The sequence below is a fragment of the Bombyx mandarina genome, chromosome 25 (genome assembly GCF_030267445.1).
Source record: "Bombyx mandarina strain Sakado chromosome 25, ASM3026744v2".
Taxonomy (NCBI): Eukaryota; Metazoa; Arthropoda; class Insecta; order Lepidoptera; family Bombycidae; genus Bombyx; species Bombyx mandarina.
The window spans coordinates 3398604-3411624 of record NC_143231.1 but is presented as its reverse complement, the minus strand read 5'-3'; the positions used below and the strand labels follow the sequence as shown (position 1 = coordinate 3411624).

General features: G+C 35.1%; 1 protein-coding gene across 1 annotated transcript in view; it reads left to right on the top strand.

Moving 5' to 3' along the window:
• The first annotated feature begins 2252 nt into the window (after window positions 1-2252).
• The window catches only part of Adss (adenylosuccinate synthetase), a 32347-nt gene continuing 21578 nt past the window's right edge, over window positions 2253-13021 (top strand). Inside the window, exons 1-2 of the mRNA XM_028175625.2 lie at window positions 2253-2561; window positions 8775-8877. Of these exons, the coding sequence (XP_028031426.1) occupies window positions 2376-2561; window positions 8775-8877 (289 nt within the window). The 5' untranslated portion in view covers window positions 2253-2375. The remainder of the gene's footprint in view (window positions 2562-8774; window positions 8878-13021) is intronic.

The window sequence follows — 13021 nt, the reverse complement described above, 5'->3', positions numbered from 1 at the left end:
CAACTTTATCATCATTCTTACTCCTAGATGCTACCGTCGACGCTAAAGGTGTTGATAGCTGTAGTCTTGTGGTTTTGTAAGATTATTTTGTGTTTAGACCGTTATTAGGTGCTATGACATCGCTTGGTAATTCATAGTTGAAATACTTTGCATCAATAGCTTTAAGCCTATTTTTTATAAAAATAATAGTATTTAAAAGTGGACCAGCCATCCTGTTCCGCAGTTTACTTTTTACAATATTCATTACACTAAATACTCTTTCGATACCCGCATTAGAATGGGACAAAGTAAAAACAAAACATTCATTAACAAACGATCTCCCCTAGGAATTCCCCGGTTATAGAGTACCTAAGCTGAAAACATTATCATGAAATTTCGGGATAACAGGAGATTCCCTATCAAAAGTATCTTGCCAGATTCCTTATTGAAAAACCACCAAAAACCACTAAAAATAATAAATGCGCTATAGAATGAAAAAATACCACTAAACGCCTCGAAAAATCACCAGTCCTGGTGGGAAAACCACCAAGGTGGCAACACTGCCCCCTTCAGCTATTTTGTCGTAAATATTGTGTGAGAGAGAAAGTAAATTCATTGGTTACAGTCATGGAGTATTAGAAAGAGTAAACTATAATTTTATAATTATTCTGAAATCCGGACGACGCGCCGTCCATGGCATGGACTCTCGAATATATTAAGTGTATAATCTATGGCATGGACGGTCAACACGCAGGCAAAAGTAAAATGTTTGACTATAATAGTTGATTATGTGACTTGGCTATTTTTGTTTAAATTACTCAATCAAAACACGAATAGAAATAAAAGATTATGACAAATGATATTAGTATGTAAATTCTCTTTAAATTTTTCTTTAATTATTCGGACCGGACCTTTTTTAGAACTTGCATCAACTTTAAAAATGCTAAAAGCAAGAAGAAGTATGTTACGATACAGGCTAACAATCCTACGATTATTGTTCTATTTGTCTAAATCTACAATGTATTATATCTGTGTGACAACACTGGTTACAAGAAGACTATTTTTAACAAATTCTACCACAAAAAAGTGGTAATAACATAGGTCCTATAAACATTGTCAATCCCCGTTCGGTTGTAATGGAATCACCGATTTTTACTAAAAAGAAAAACTATTAAGCAGAGTTTTTCATTATCGAAATCAAAAAACCAAATATACCAGAAAAAATTTCCGTTTTAAGCAATGTATTCTCAACACAATTTAATCATCAAAATAGTGTGTTTAATTTGTGATCTTAATCCATAGACCTATATCTTAATCCTTTACATTAGAATCAATTATATTATGTCAGTCTATGTTCGTTCTATTCTAACACCGGTCACTCACATGCGCACGAATACGCAAACCCACAAGTGTAGGACGAAATTTGCGAATGATTATGCAAAGTTTTCGCTGCATTCGTGGTTTTCCAAGCTGTGTCGGTTTTTTAACAGACATCAAAGCGCGCGAACTTCGAACCTTCGCGTAGTCTCCCACACATTCGCTTGCCCCGTTGCGCCGACGATTGCGAAGGTAACGGACGTATACTATACGCCATTTTCATAGTTCGTGACGTCTACTGTGTAGCGTATCTTCATCAAAAGAAATCCCATAAAAACAGCATGGCTGTTAATGATGTCTGGGAAAGAATTAAAAACTCTTTTTCTCTTCAATGTTCTATTGACGAATTAAAAAGGAGGAGAAATTCGTGAGACATTCGTAAACAAGTGTAGGAGGAAGCGCAAACGGGTTCGCAAATTGAGTATGCGAACCCATTTGCACAGCCACTAGGTTTGCGAATGAATGTTTGACGGCCCTTCACATGCGCGCAAACATTCGTACAATGTACGAATATTTGCGCGCATGTCAGTGGCCGGCATAATATCTAATTTCCTAGCACCAGTGCTGCTAGATTCAAAAAATATTTACTCTTAAACATAACTTAAAAAGACATTAAATTCTAAAATTACTGTAAACTCCCCTAAAAATTTATGTTCATATTTTATCTTTTTTTATAGATTGATATAGTTTAAAAACCCCTAAAAATTCCATCTAGCAAAAAGAAAAAACCTTTAAAAACAGGCTTAGTTTTAATGGAATTTACATCGTGGCGTATAAGCTATGAATTTTATATTTATATTTAAAGCCGAATCATTACGCTAAATAAATTATAACAACTGTCAAAAGAAACGTATGATAGTAGATTTGGTAGTTTTAAACCTGGTATGTATGATATAGTAGTATAAAGGAAAAATATAATTGGTAGCACCGTTAGTTGCAGATGGAAATCGATGGAAGACAGTTGAAAGTACGGGAAAAACTTGCGTGAGCCTCTAAACTTCCGGTTCTACTCTTAAATTATGGTTACAACAGTGAATTCGATTAATACAGAAATTAACGGTGAATTGTCGCGTTCGTGCCCGTCAAAGAAAACCAAAATGGAAAACAAAGTAACTGTTGTTTTGGGTGCTCAGTGGGGCGATGAGGGTAAAGGAAAAGTTGTAGATTTACTTGCGGTGGATTCCGACATTGTTTGCCGTTGTCAGGTAATTTTATTTCAATTAATAACTGTGTGTTAACATAGTTTATGCATGTATAAATTGTTATATTTCATGTCGCTAAATCGGAAATCATAATGCCAAAAGCATTAATTAGTAAAAAATTTGAGGTTATAATATCTTTGTGAATTTCGGAAGTTTTTTTCTATAATTATCTTTGTAATAAGAAACGTTTCATAAAGCGTCCTTAACAGTTTTAATCGTAACTATTTATATTTGGCAACGTGCCAGGGTTTGTTTGAAAACATGGATTGCGGAGACATTGTTTTTCTTCGCGCGAAAAACATTTGCCTGCCAACTCTTCGCGGGAAATGGGAAATGTTCTGATTGCGTTCAATGTTGTGTGAACTGGAATAGCCCCGGATTACCAGCTCGGAAAATTATGTAACTATTATTTTTGTAGTCAGTTTATCTAGTCATGTGACTTTAAAATGTTATAATTTCGAAGCGTAGAAATAATGTAGGTATTGAAGTAAGGCATCGTGGAATTTTGCCAAGGCTCTTGAATGGTTTTTATTACTGAAAATAGTAGATAAAAACAAACATTGTTTTATTCCTAGGGTGTGGGCTCGGATTTTTTTCAAATATTTTTTTATTTCAAAGATGTGTTATCTATTACTAAAACAAATTAATAAAAAAATAATTCTTAAAATTTACTCGATTAGTTTTAATTTCATTTGTTAAATAAATAAATAAATCTCGAAATACATCATCACCATTATAAACCAGGAATGTAAAATAGGGATAGAAAAACAATGAAGAGTCTTAGCATCAAAACTTTTTGTTACTGTTCTGACAAAATGTTTTTATAATAATAATTGGTATGAGAAATTCTCAATATTTTTCCTATCTAGGTCTATTACAAACAAATGTGAACTACACTATTTGAAACATTGAGGAGAATATAATAATGATAAAAAAAAATGGTTCTAGAAAACATTTATATTGATTTATATTGAGAAAATTTGGAAAAAATATCATAGTAAAAAAACTTCTTTAGCTATTTGAAAGGGGTAAACTTAATTAAAGTTCAATATTGAATTATTGATAATAATACCAAATAAAACGATCTTTAGTTACAAAGATAAATGTCACTTAAACCAAACAGCCTTTCACCCTTTGATATTTCAATATGTACATACAAAAATAGTTTACTTTATGAAAACATAAACACCACAGGTCAGAAATAATCAGCACTAATTTTTTTTAGATTTTTAAAATTTGCTTTGACTATTCATTGAGCTCATGGCTTACCCGGTTAATGAAGCTCATAGACAACACCAATGTAAATAGTGCCACCCACCTTTGATACATAAGCTTTATAAGTCTTGGTTGTAAAGGGCAATGGCTACCCTGCCCTTCAGATCGGATTGCATTACTTCCGAAATGAGTTAGATGTGGGATATGACGTCCAACCACCACTTCTGGCATTAAAATGTTTCTGACGCAAAAGAAAAAAAAAAAAAAACAGAATGTATTTGTTTTTTGGTTTTTTCATAATTGTAAATAAGTGGTTAAAAATTATAGTGGACTGGCACAAAGCTTGAATTAACTGAAACAGGTTGATGAACTCTGTTATCATAGGCTTACTAGTAACATGATAAATTCTTGTTATTATCAAGACAAAAGTTTTAGGATGCTCAAATCCTTACTTGATATTTGATTGTGGGCTGGTCTGTGTAGTTCGATGACTGTGCACCATTTCTGCTAAACTGCAGGGATTTTGCTCTTTCACCCTAGTTGCTCCAAGAAATCTATCAGTGCCTTAATGTCCTTGTGAGGAAACTACAATTTGCCAAAGTATTTTACTTGCTACACTAAGACTTTGTGATGTTATGATGCTGTCTGTTCCTCTACACCAAAATAGTAAGGTACTTACGTATTAACGCCACCGTGGCAAAAATTCGGTTAAACTTTCCTTTATGGTCCATCGATTTTCGGTCGGGATGGGGGTGGGGGAAGGGTTTAAAAGGGTTTACCCCTTGCACCATTCCCACCCCGCGGAACCCCATGGTTATGAAGATATCCACGGTATTTTTTTAAAATTAAAATTGCATTATTTAGTAAAACTCGAAGGGAGCTTAAGTTTGAATCCGCCATATCTCCGGCGCTGCGGGAAGAGTAGCCTTTCCGCCCTTGCGTGCCGAAGCAAGGTCACATGTGCTCTGCTTCGCAGTTTCGGCTTGATTGATGGTCGTCTACGGCAACCAGCCTCAGCCGCTCCGCCTCGCACTATTTCCATGCTCCGTCACAGCGAGCGAGGACTGCTCTCCCTCGGCGCCTCCGGTTTTAATATACACTCTAGGGGTAGGGCAGACAAGACCAGGTGGAAAGTGAGGTGCTCTGATTCGCTTTTCCATATTTTTCGAGTTGCCCACACTTTCTAACCATTAAATTTTTGCCGCGGTGGCGTTAATACGTAAGTACCAATAGTAATTAGTATTTTTAACAAGGCGCTTTGGGCTTATCTTCACTAGCTTTTAATGATAAGAAATTTCTTAATATCTTATAACTAACGAAATATAGTTCAAAACTGCTATCAGTAAACAACAAGGAAATAGGTAAATTGTAAAATTGTATGATAGATAAGACTGTTTTTAGTGTCTGAAATGATAATGTATGTGCACATACATTGAGATAAATCCACTGTTTTCAATTTTGTTTTCAGATTGTTATGCAAAAACTTTAACTTATATATTAACAAACCTTTTCGTGGTTATGGGTATATAAACACAGCCTTTTTACTTATTACCCTGCTAATAATCATAGTTAAACTTAAAATGCATAATTAGAGGCAACTAACACATGGTCATCAGGCCTCTAACTAGGTTTCCTATCTTCCGGAAATCAGAGGCTGATGATATATATTTAAAAATATATGTAGAATTAAGAACAGACAAAAAATGCATCTTAAACATCAAATGCACTTACTTGACTAGCAGAGTCAGTTAGTCCTCGAAATTGTCATGGTTCAGGGTACTGGGTTTCTGTCCTGGTTGATATTATCTACTATAGGGGGTACTGGTGAGGTGCTGTGAGCACAGAACTGTTTTAGTACCACTTCCTCTTTCTGCAATCACTCGTTTCAATCTGTGGAAAAGGTCAGGTTAGCAACAGCAGATTTTGGGGAGCATGGTGGTTCTTGCAGTTGCTTCACATTAGATGGGTCCTGGACGCAGCTGTATGTGACTGTATGTGTGTAAATTTTCACACAATCTCAATTTCAATTGAAAATATATTAAAAGACGCTCTCTTCTGAACCAGTGAAAATTGATACCGACATGGTTTCATTGTGTGAAATCAATATTTATGAGAATCTACATTGACTCAAGGATTGTTACACTATAGTTATTGACTCAGATGTTTTCACTATCTTTCACTATACTGTCTAGTTTATCTAAAAGGTATGGAGAAATTATTTGAGAACTTAATTACAGTCTCTTATATAATCAGAGTTCATACTCTGTTGATTTGGGAATAAGTTACAATTATTTCTAAATGCTTACTCAATCACAAAGAAAAAACAGTATTTTCGTGCTCTCCATTTTCTTATTAGAGAAGCTTATGGTAGTTGGTCCGGTAAAGACGCTCACCGGCATGCCAATAACCGAGGCTATAAAGACAGGAAGACGTGAGGAAGTATGTATAGTGCATCGGGTGGTCAACATTTGAAACTAGACACTAACTTCAACGATGAAGAGACCAATCAGAAAATGAAGATTTTCCTCTTGACCGTATTCATATAAGATAATGAAAAAAAAACCTGCAATTAGATTATGCATTAATTTGCATCTTCATTAATTGTGATAAGAGAAACCTTTTATTGGTCAAGGCGATTTCTTTCCACGTTTTTCTTTATTTGTACAACGAAACGTTTTCTATTTATTTCTTAATATTACAATTAAGGTTGCATGAATGTCTATCGACGTTGACTATTCGAATTAAACTCCAAATTGAAATTGGTTGTCCGTTTTATTTTCTAATTTACCAAATATGACCTTAGTATACTCGTATATTATTATATGGTTACGTAAAAAGGTGGCGGAAATTTGGTACGGCAGCTCGACCTCGCGGTAGACCCAAGACAAGGTGGAAAGATGTAGTACTAAAGGATAGGAGGGAAGCAATGTTATTGACGATGACATCGTGGAGAAGAAAAATAAGGAAAACTGACCCCACCATCATGTGGGATGAATAGCTAGGAAGAGAGAGGAGAGACTTTGGTCGATGTTCCAATACGAGTACGTATTGGAATATTAATATGTTTGAAGTGAATGCGATGGTTTGTGCTTTAAAAGAAGTGACGAAAAATGGCTCGGAAGTACAAAGCTGCAAGACTTTGGTGCGAGCTAGTTCTAAATTTGCTGGAGCATAAACTTGACTATGGGGCTTTCGATTATCTACTTTTTGATCAAATGATCGAACGATGGTCATCAAGTGAAGATTTGATGATCGCAGTCATGTCTCAAGGAGAGTGGCGGGATTTACGTTGGCGATATCTATAGGCTCCGGCAACCACTTAACAACAGCTGGGTCGTGAGCTTGTCCACCGATCCAAAATTTAAGTAATATTTATTTTTCTAAATGAACGGAATGTAATAAGGAAACTTTGACACGTCCGTTTTTTTTTCTACCTATTCTAATAACCTTGAGGGGTTATTCTAGATTCATCGAGCTCACGGGGCTCAAACCTGACGACGTTGCTAACATGAACCCTAGCAAGAGCCGTCCTTCGCAGTATCTAGCACGGGATCGGAAACGCGACCCGCTGAAAAGATCCGGCCAGAAACTCAGTGGGCTGTGTCTGTGGGTCACATGTCCGGAAGCAGGACTCGAATATAAGAATTTTAACCTTCGAGTATTCCACTAACAAGGCAAATTGAAGTGTGCAAAAGAAAATAAAAGACTTTCATGAAACAAGAATATTATTATTATATAATATATAACAAGTATTGGGTTACAAAATCTAAACAAAAAAAGACTGACACATCCGTCATTTTCAACGCTGGAATTTCCTGGTGCAATTGACATCGTATAAATATTTACATTCAATGAAGACATTCCAAACATCTAAAAGATTAATGCTGATCTTAAAGGTTAATGTATATGAAAATGAAGTCGTCGTGGCCTAAAGGATAAAGCGTCCGGTCCATTCGTATCTAGAGATGCATCGGTGTTCGAATCCCGCAGGCGGGTACCAATTTTTCTAATGAAATACGTTCTTAACAAATGTTCACATTGACTTCCACGGTGAAGGAATAACATCGTGTAATAAAAATGAAACCAGCAAAATTATAATTTGCGTAATTACTGGTGGTAGGACCTCTTGTGAGTCGACACGGATAGGTACCACCACCACCCCGCCGTGAATTTCTGCCGTTATTCGATATTTCGAGCTATACAAGACTTCTTTGAAAATGTCATTGGAACAGTTCAGGCTTTCGTCAGATATACTCCTAGCGTTACAAACTTATCACTAAGGTTCCAAATAAGTACTTAACATGTAAAGAAACTTTAAAAAAAATCAGTTTCAACAAAATATTAATTTTAGTAGTTTTTGTGAAACGGGTGACGGAAGATGATGACGAATTCAATTATTAATTTTGAATCGTGGATGTTGATAATGCGTTGTAATCTTACACACCAGTGACCTGTTTGTTAGTCAAGCTAATTTCTTAACAAAAAGAACGAGAAACTAAAGTTAATTTGAAAATTAATTATAAATATAAAAACCTACCTTTCTTTATGCTGTTGATACCGGCTAGAATAGTTGAACAAATTGAATTTTGATCTTTCTTTGATGCGTCTGCAAATTTTCAGGTCGATCGGACGATTTGAAGTAGGTAAAAATAACGTTGAAATATTCCATTACATACAAAACAAACATTACGTACTAAACTAATAAAAGCATGTTTAAAATTCCAGTATAATTATACATCTACTCTCTTATACTTTGATTCTAATAGTTAACTAGCGACCCGCCCTCGCTTCGTTTCGAAACTGTAATTTATTATTGGTTTATCCACTATTTAATGATGTTATTATACATATAAACCTTCCTCTTCAATCACTCTATCTATTTAAAAAAACTGCATCAAAATCCGTTGCGTAGTTTTAAAGATTTAAGCATACATAGGGATATAGGGACAGAGAAAGCGACTTTGTTTTATACTATGTAGTGATTTTACTTCTTATCTACAGGGCGGGAACAACGCTGGACACACAGTGGTAGTTGACGGCAAAGAATTTGACTTCCATCTGTTGCCAAGTGGCATCATCAACCAGAAGTGTACGTCTGTCATAGGTAAGGTTTAATGTTGTTAAAACTGTTTCTTTTTTTCCGCTCAGTTTCCGTCTGAATAAGTGATTACTTTATTTTGTTTGTAGTATAACCAAGTAACCAGATAGAGAAGCTAATCTCTATACCTAGTCAGGTCATAAATTCTGTCACATGTTTAATGTAAAATAATTGAAACAGGTTTATTCATTATGTAACCATTCATATACCAAAATGAACTTAACAAAACATAGATTCTTATGACACTAAAGTTTATTCAAAATGACCTCCGTGATTTTGAATACAGGCCTTCAATCTGCGCGGCCAGTCGTCTATCGCAGCACGAACGAGGTCCATGTCAATATCGGTGGCTGCCTTAATCAAGGATGTCTTGAGTGACTCCAAATTGGGATGAGGCTTTGAGCACGCCTTTTCCTCCAAGTGTTGCTATATCTTGTAATCTAACGGATTCAAATCTGGACTGGAGGAGGGCCAGTCTTCGTGCCGGATGAAGTCGATTTCACGCGCCGCCAGCCAGTCTTGTGTGCTCTTCGCTCTATGAGCTGGCGCCGAATCTTTTTGGAATACCCAGTGCCTGTTATTGAACATGGTATGAGAAACAGGTTCCACAAGGTTCGTCAGGACTGTATTTTGATACACAACTGCATTCGTTTTTACACCTTTCTCACAAAAATGTACCTCTGTTAAGCCCCAATAAGAAACTCCCAACCATACCATGAGCGAGGATGGAAAATGACCTCGTTGGATACGCGGAATACGGTTGCTCGCTTCTTCACTACTGTGTGCGTACACCTTATCATTTTGTTTGTTGTAGCTCTCTTCTACGGTAAAAATTTTTTCATCCGAAAAAAGAATTTCCCGATTTTTTTTTTCCCGCGTACCGCTTCAACAAAGCGCGGCATCTCTTCAGTCTCAGGTCCATTAGACGAGCATTCAAACGATGCCCTGTTTTTCTTAGATATGCCCGAAGCCCTAAGTCTTTATTTAATACCCTTTTCACCGTGGTTCTGCTTAACCCCATCTGAAGGGCCAACAGTTTCTGCTTACGTTTGGGATTTCTTTGAATTCGCGCCTTCACAGCTTTTATCACTGCTGGAGTCCTAACCGAGGCGACCTGCTCCTTGACCTGTCATCTACACTAGAGTCTTCATTGTATCGTTTGATGGTACAATAAACGAATCTTTTGGTTATATTCAAATTTTTCAGTATGTTAAAAATTTTAATTGGCGCGTAACCGCAACGATGCAACGCAATAACTGCAACACGGTCTTCTTTAAGCGTCAACTCCATATTTAAAAATGAGTTAAAATTCTAAAAGTATACATTTTTATTTTCATGAACAATTCGAAATTCGAATTCAATAAACTTTTGTGGCCAGCATTCTAAAAGAAAAGTTTTTACTGTGTGACAGTACTTATGACCTGACTAGTTATATATAAAAATGAATTGCTGTTCGTTAGTCTCGCTAAAACTCGAGAACGGCTGAACGGATTTGGCTAATTTTGGTCTTGAATTATTTGTGGAAGTCCAGAGAAGGTTTAAAAGGTAGATAAATATGAAAATGCTCGTAATTAAATAAATATACTCCGGCGTCGGACGAATTCCTTTTGTTTGTTTATTTATCGATTGAGGCACTGCTCTGTCTGTCTGCCGGGTTAGCTAGTAATTAAATAAAAAAAATGTTCTATTGCTATTTACATGAAAAATATTTAACGCTCTGTATTCGACGTCTCTAAATGAAATCTATTTATTAACCAATATACCATTCACAATGCATGATGTCATCTGTGGCGATTAGTTAATAAATGTATACCATTGTTTAGTTTATTAAGTCGTTGTTAATTTTGGCCCCAAATGACGTCACACGCAGCAGCAGCGTTGTGTAGTTTCCGGAACAGGCTTGTTTCTTTGAGTTCATGTTGGTTTGAATTTCTTTTATCAAGCTAATCTAACAATGCGCAAACATTCAACACAATCAGTCACCTGTGTTACGAAATAAACTATCGATTATAATAATAGATTTACAAGAAAATTTTAAACGCCCTTTTCTACGTAATTGATTAAAAACACTTTCACAGCTTAACATGACCTCTAATAAACCATGAAAATGTTATAATATTGTGAACCATTGCGAAAATTGAAGAAAAAAAATTAATACTGGAACCCGTTTTTTAAGTAAGTGGTTACCGACGCTCATGAACGTCAGCAATGCCAGGGGCACAGCCAAGTCGCTGTCTACAATTTATATACATACTTCCAACAATTCTGATAGGGCTAGGTAATATTTTGGGCGCGCGCGGATAGTTCTATTAAAAGCGGTCCGGCGCGTTTGAAAAATGGAATTGCAAATTTAATACACTTGATAAAGAAATGATGTATAATAACTTACTAAAAAGATTATTAAATGAGTATTATGTTTAGAATCAGATGAATGTTTTTGAAAAAAAAAAATGTTTGCTCCAATTTTTTATTTATTGATGTAGATGAGTTAACACAGCTTAGCTGGTTTTAAGTGGTTACCTACGTGATTCTTCTGATTTTTTATAATTTACCTAATTTATCTAACATTAAATGTCCTTGTTCTGCTGATTATTTCAAAGATAAATTACGTAAATCTTAATTACTGCGTTGTTAAAATTATATTTTTAATTAATTATTATACGATGCCATTATCAATAAAATAATTATACGTAATTATCTCAAACTGATAATTGTGGTATTCCCTTGGTCCAGTAATTTGATACTGTAATGATTGTAATGTTTGATTTGTACTGAAAAATCGAATTAAAAACGGGCCACCAATTATATTGACATCATAATGAAATGTCGGAACTGTTTATTATAAAAATATTTCTTAAACGCTCGCGCTTATTATTTTTGGTTTATGTTTCATTTTTCTTGGGATGTCAATTTAAGATTTAAATTTTTTTGATGGATTGTCTAAGGTTTTTTTTAAATTATGCATAAAAAATAGATTAAATCAATAATAAAAACATTACTCATACTACCGTGTATTTAACACACATCACACTCTTTTATTCATTGCTAAAGTCTGCTGCTGAGAATATATTAATTTTGTTCGTCTTTATTATTATTAGTCTATACTATAGACTCTATAGTGTAGCCCTGGGGAAATCTGTGATTATAGAAGTTATAGTCTTCGACAATAGAACGATAATAATTTTCAAACTTATTATTGAAGTTAATTATAATTATAGTCGAATTTCGACCACTGAGCTAATCAATTACGTAAGGATTATTCATTAAAAAATGTAAGTTTGTATTTCTTAATCGCACCATTCTAAATTTATCGCATATAACATCTGAATAATATAAATAGGGAGTTACAACATTCTCACTGCTGCTTGTCAACCGATATCTTTTGTTTAATAGCTACGAGTAATATCGTGCTTTAAACGTGTTATGAATAAAAATAAATGACAGCTGTCAGTCTTGTTTTTCTTCAGAATGAGAATTACACAATACTAGGGAAAATTAATAACGCGATATGATTAGATGTTCGATTACTAAGCAAACACTAGTATAAATTGAAATTGAATTGTAATGTGAAGTAGTCTTACATACGAAAACAAAATCTTTGTTATTTCATAATCTCGGTTATTATCATGACAAAAGTAATTATTCTATTTTTTAAAACGTCGTGGTCAAACCTATGTATATGTATATACCTAGTCAGGTCATAAATTCTGTCACATGTTTAATGTAAAATAATTGAAACAAGTTTATTCATTATGTAACCATTCATATACCAAAATGAACTTAACAAAACATAGATTCTTATGACACTAAAGTTTATTCAAAATGACCTCCGTAATTTTGAATACAGGCCTTCAATCTGCGCGGCCAGTCGTCTATCGCAGCACGAATGAGGTCCATGTCAATATCGGCGGCTGCCTTAATCAAGGATGTCTTGAGTGACTCCAAATTGGGATGAGGCTTTGAGCACGCCTTTTTCTCCAAGTGTTGCCATATCTTGTAATCTAACGGATTCAAATCTGGACTGGAGGAGGGCCAGTCTTCGTGCCGGATGAAGTCGATTTCACGCGCCGCCAGCCAGTCTTGTGTGCTCTTCGCTCTATGAGCTGGCGCCGAATCTTGTTGGAATACCCAGTGCCTGTTATTGAACATG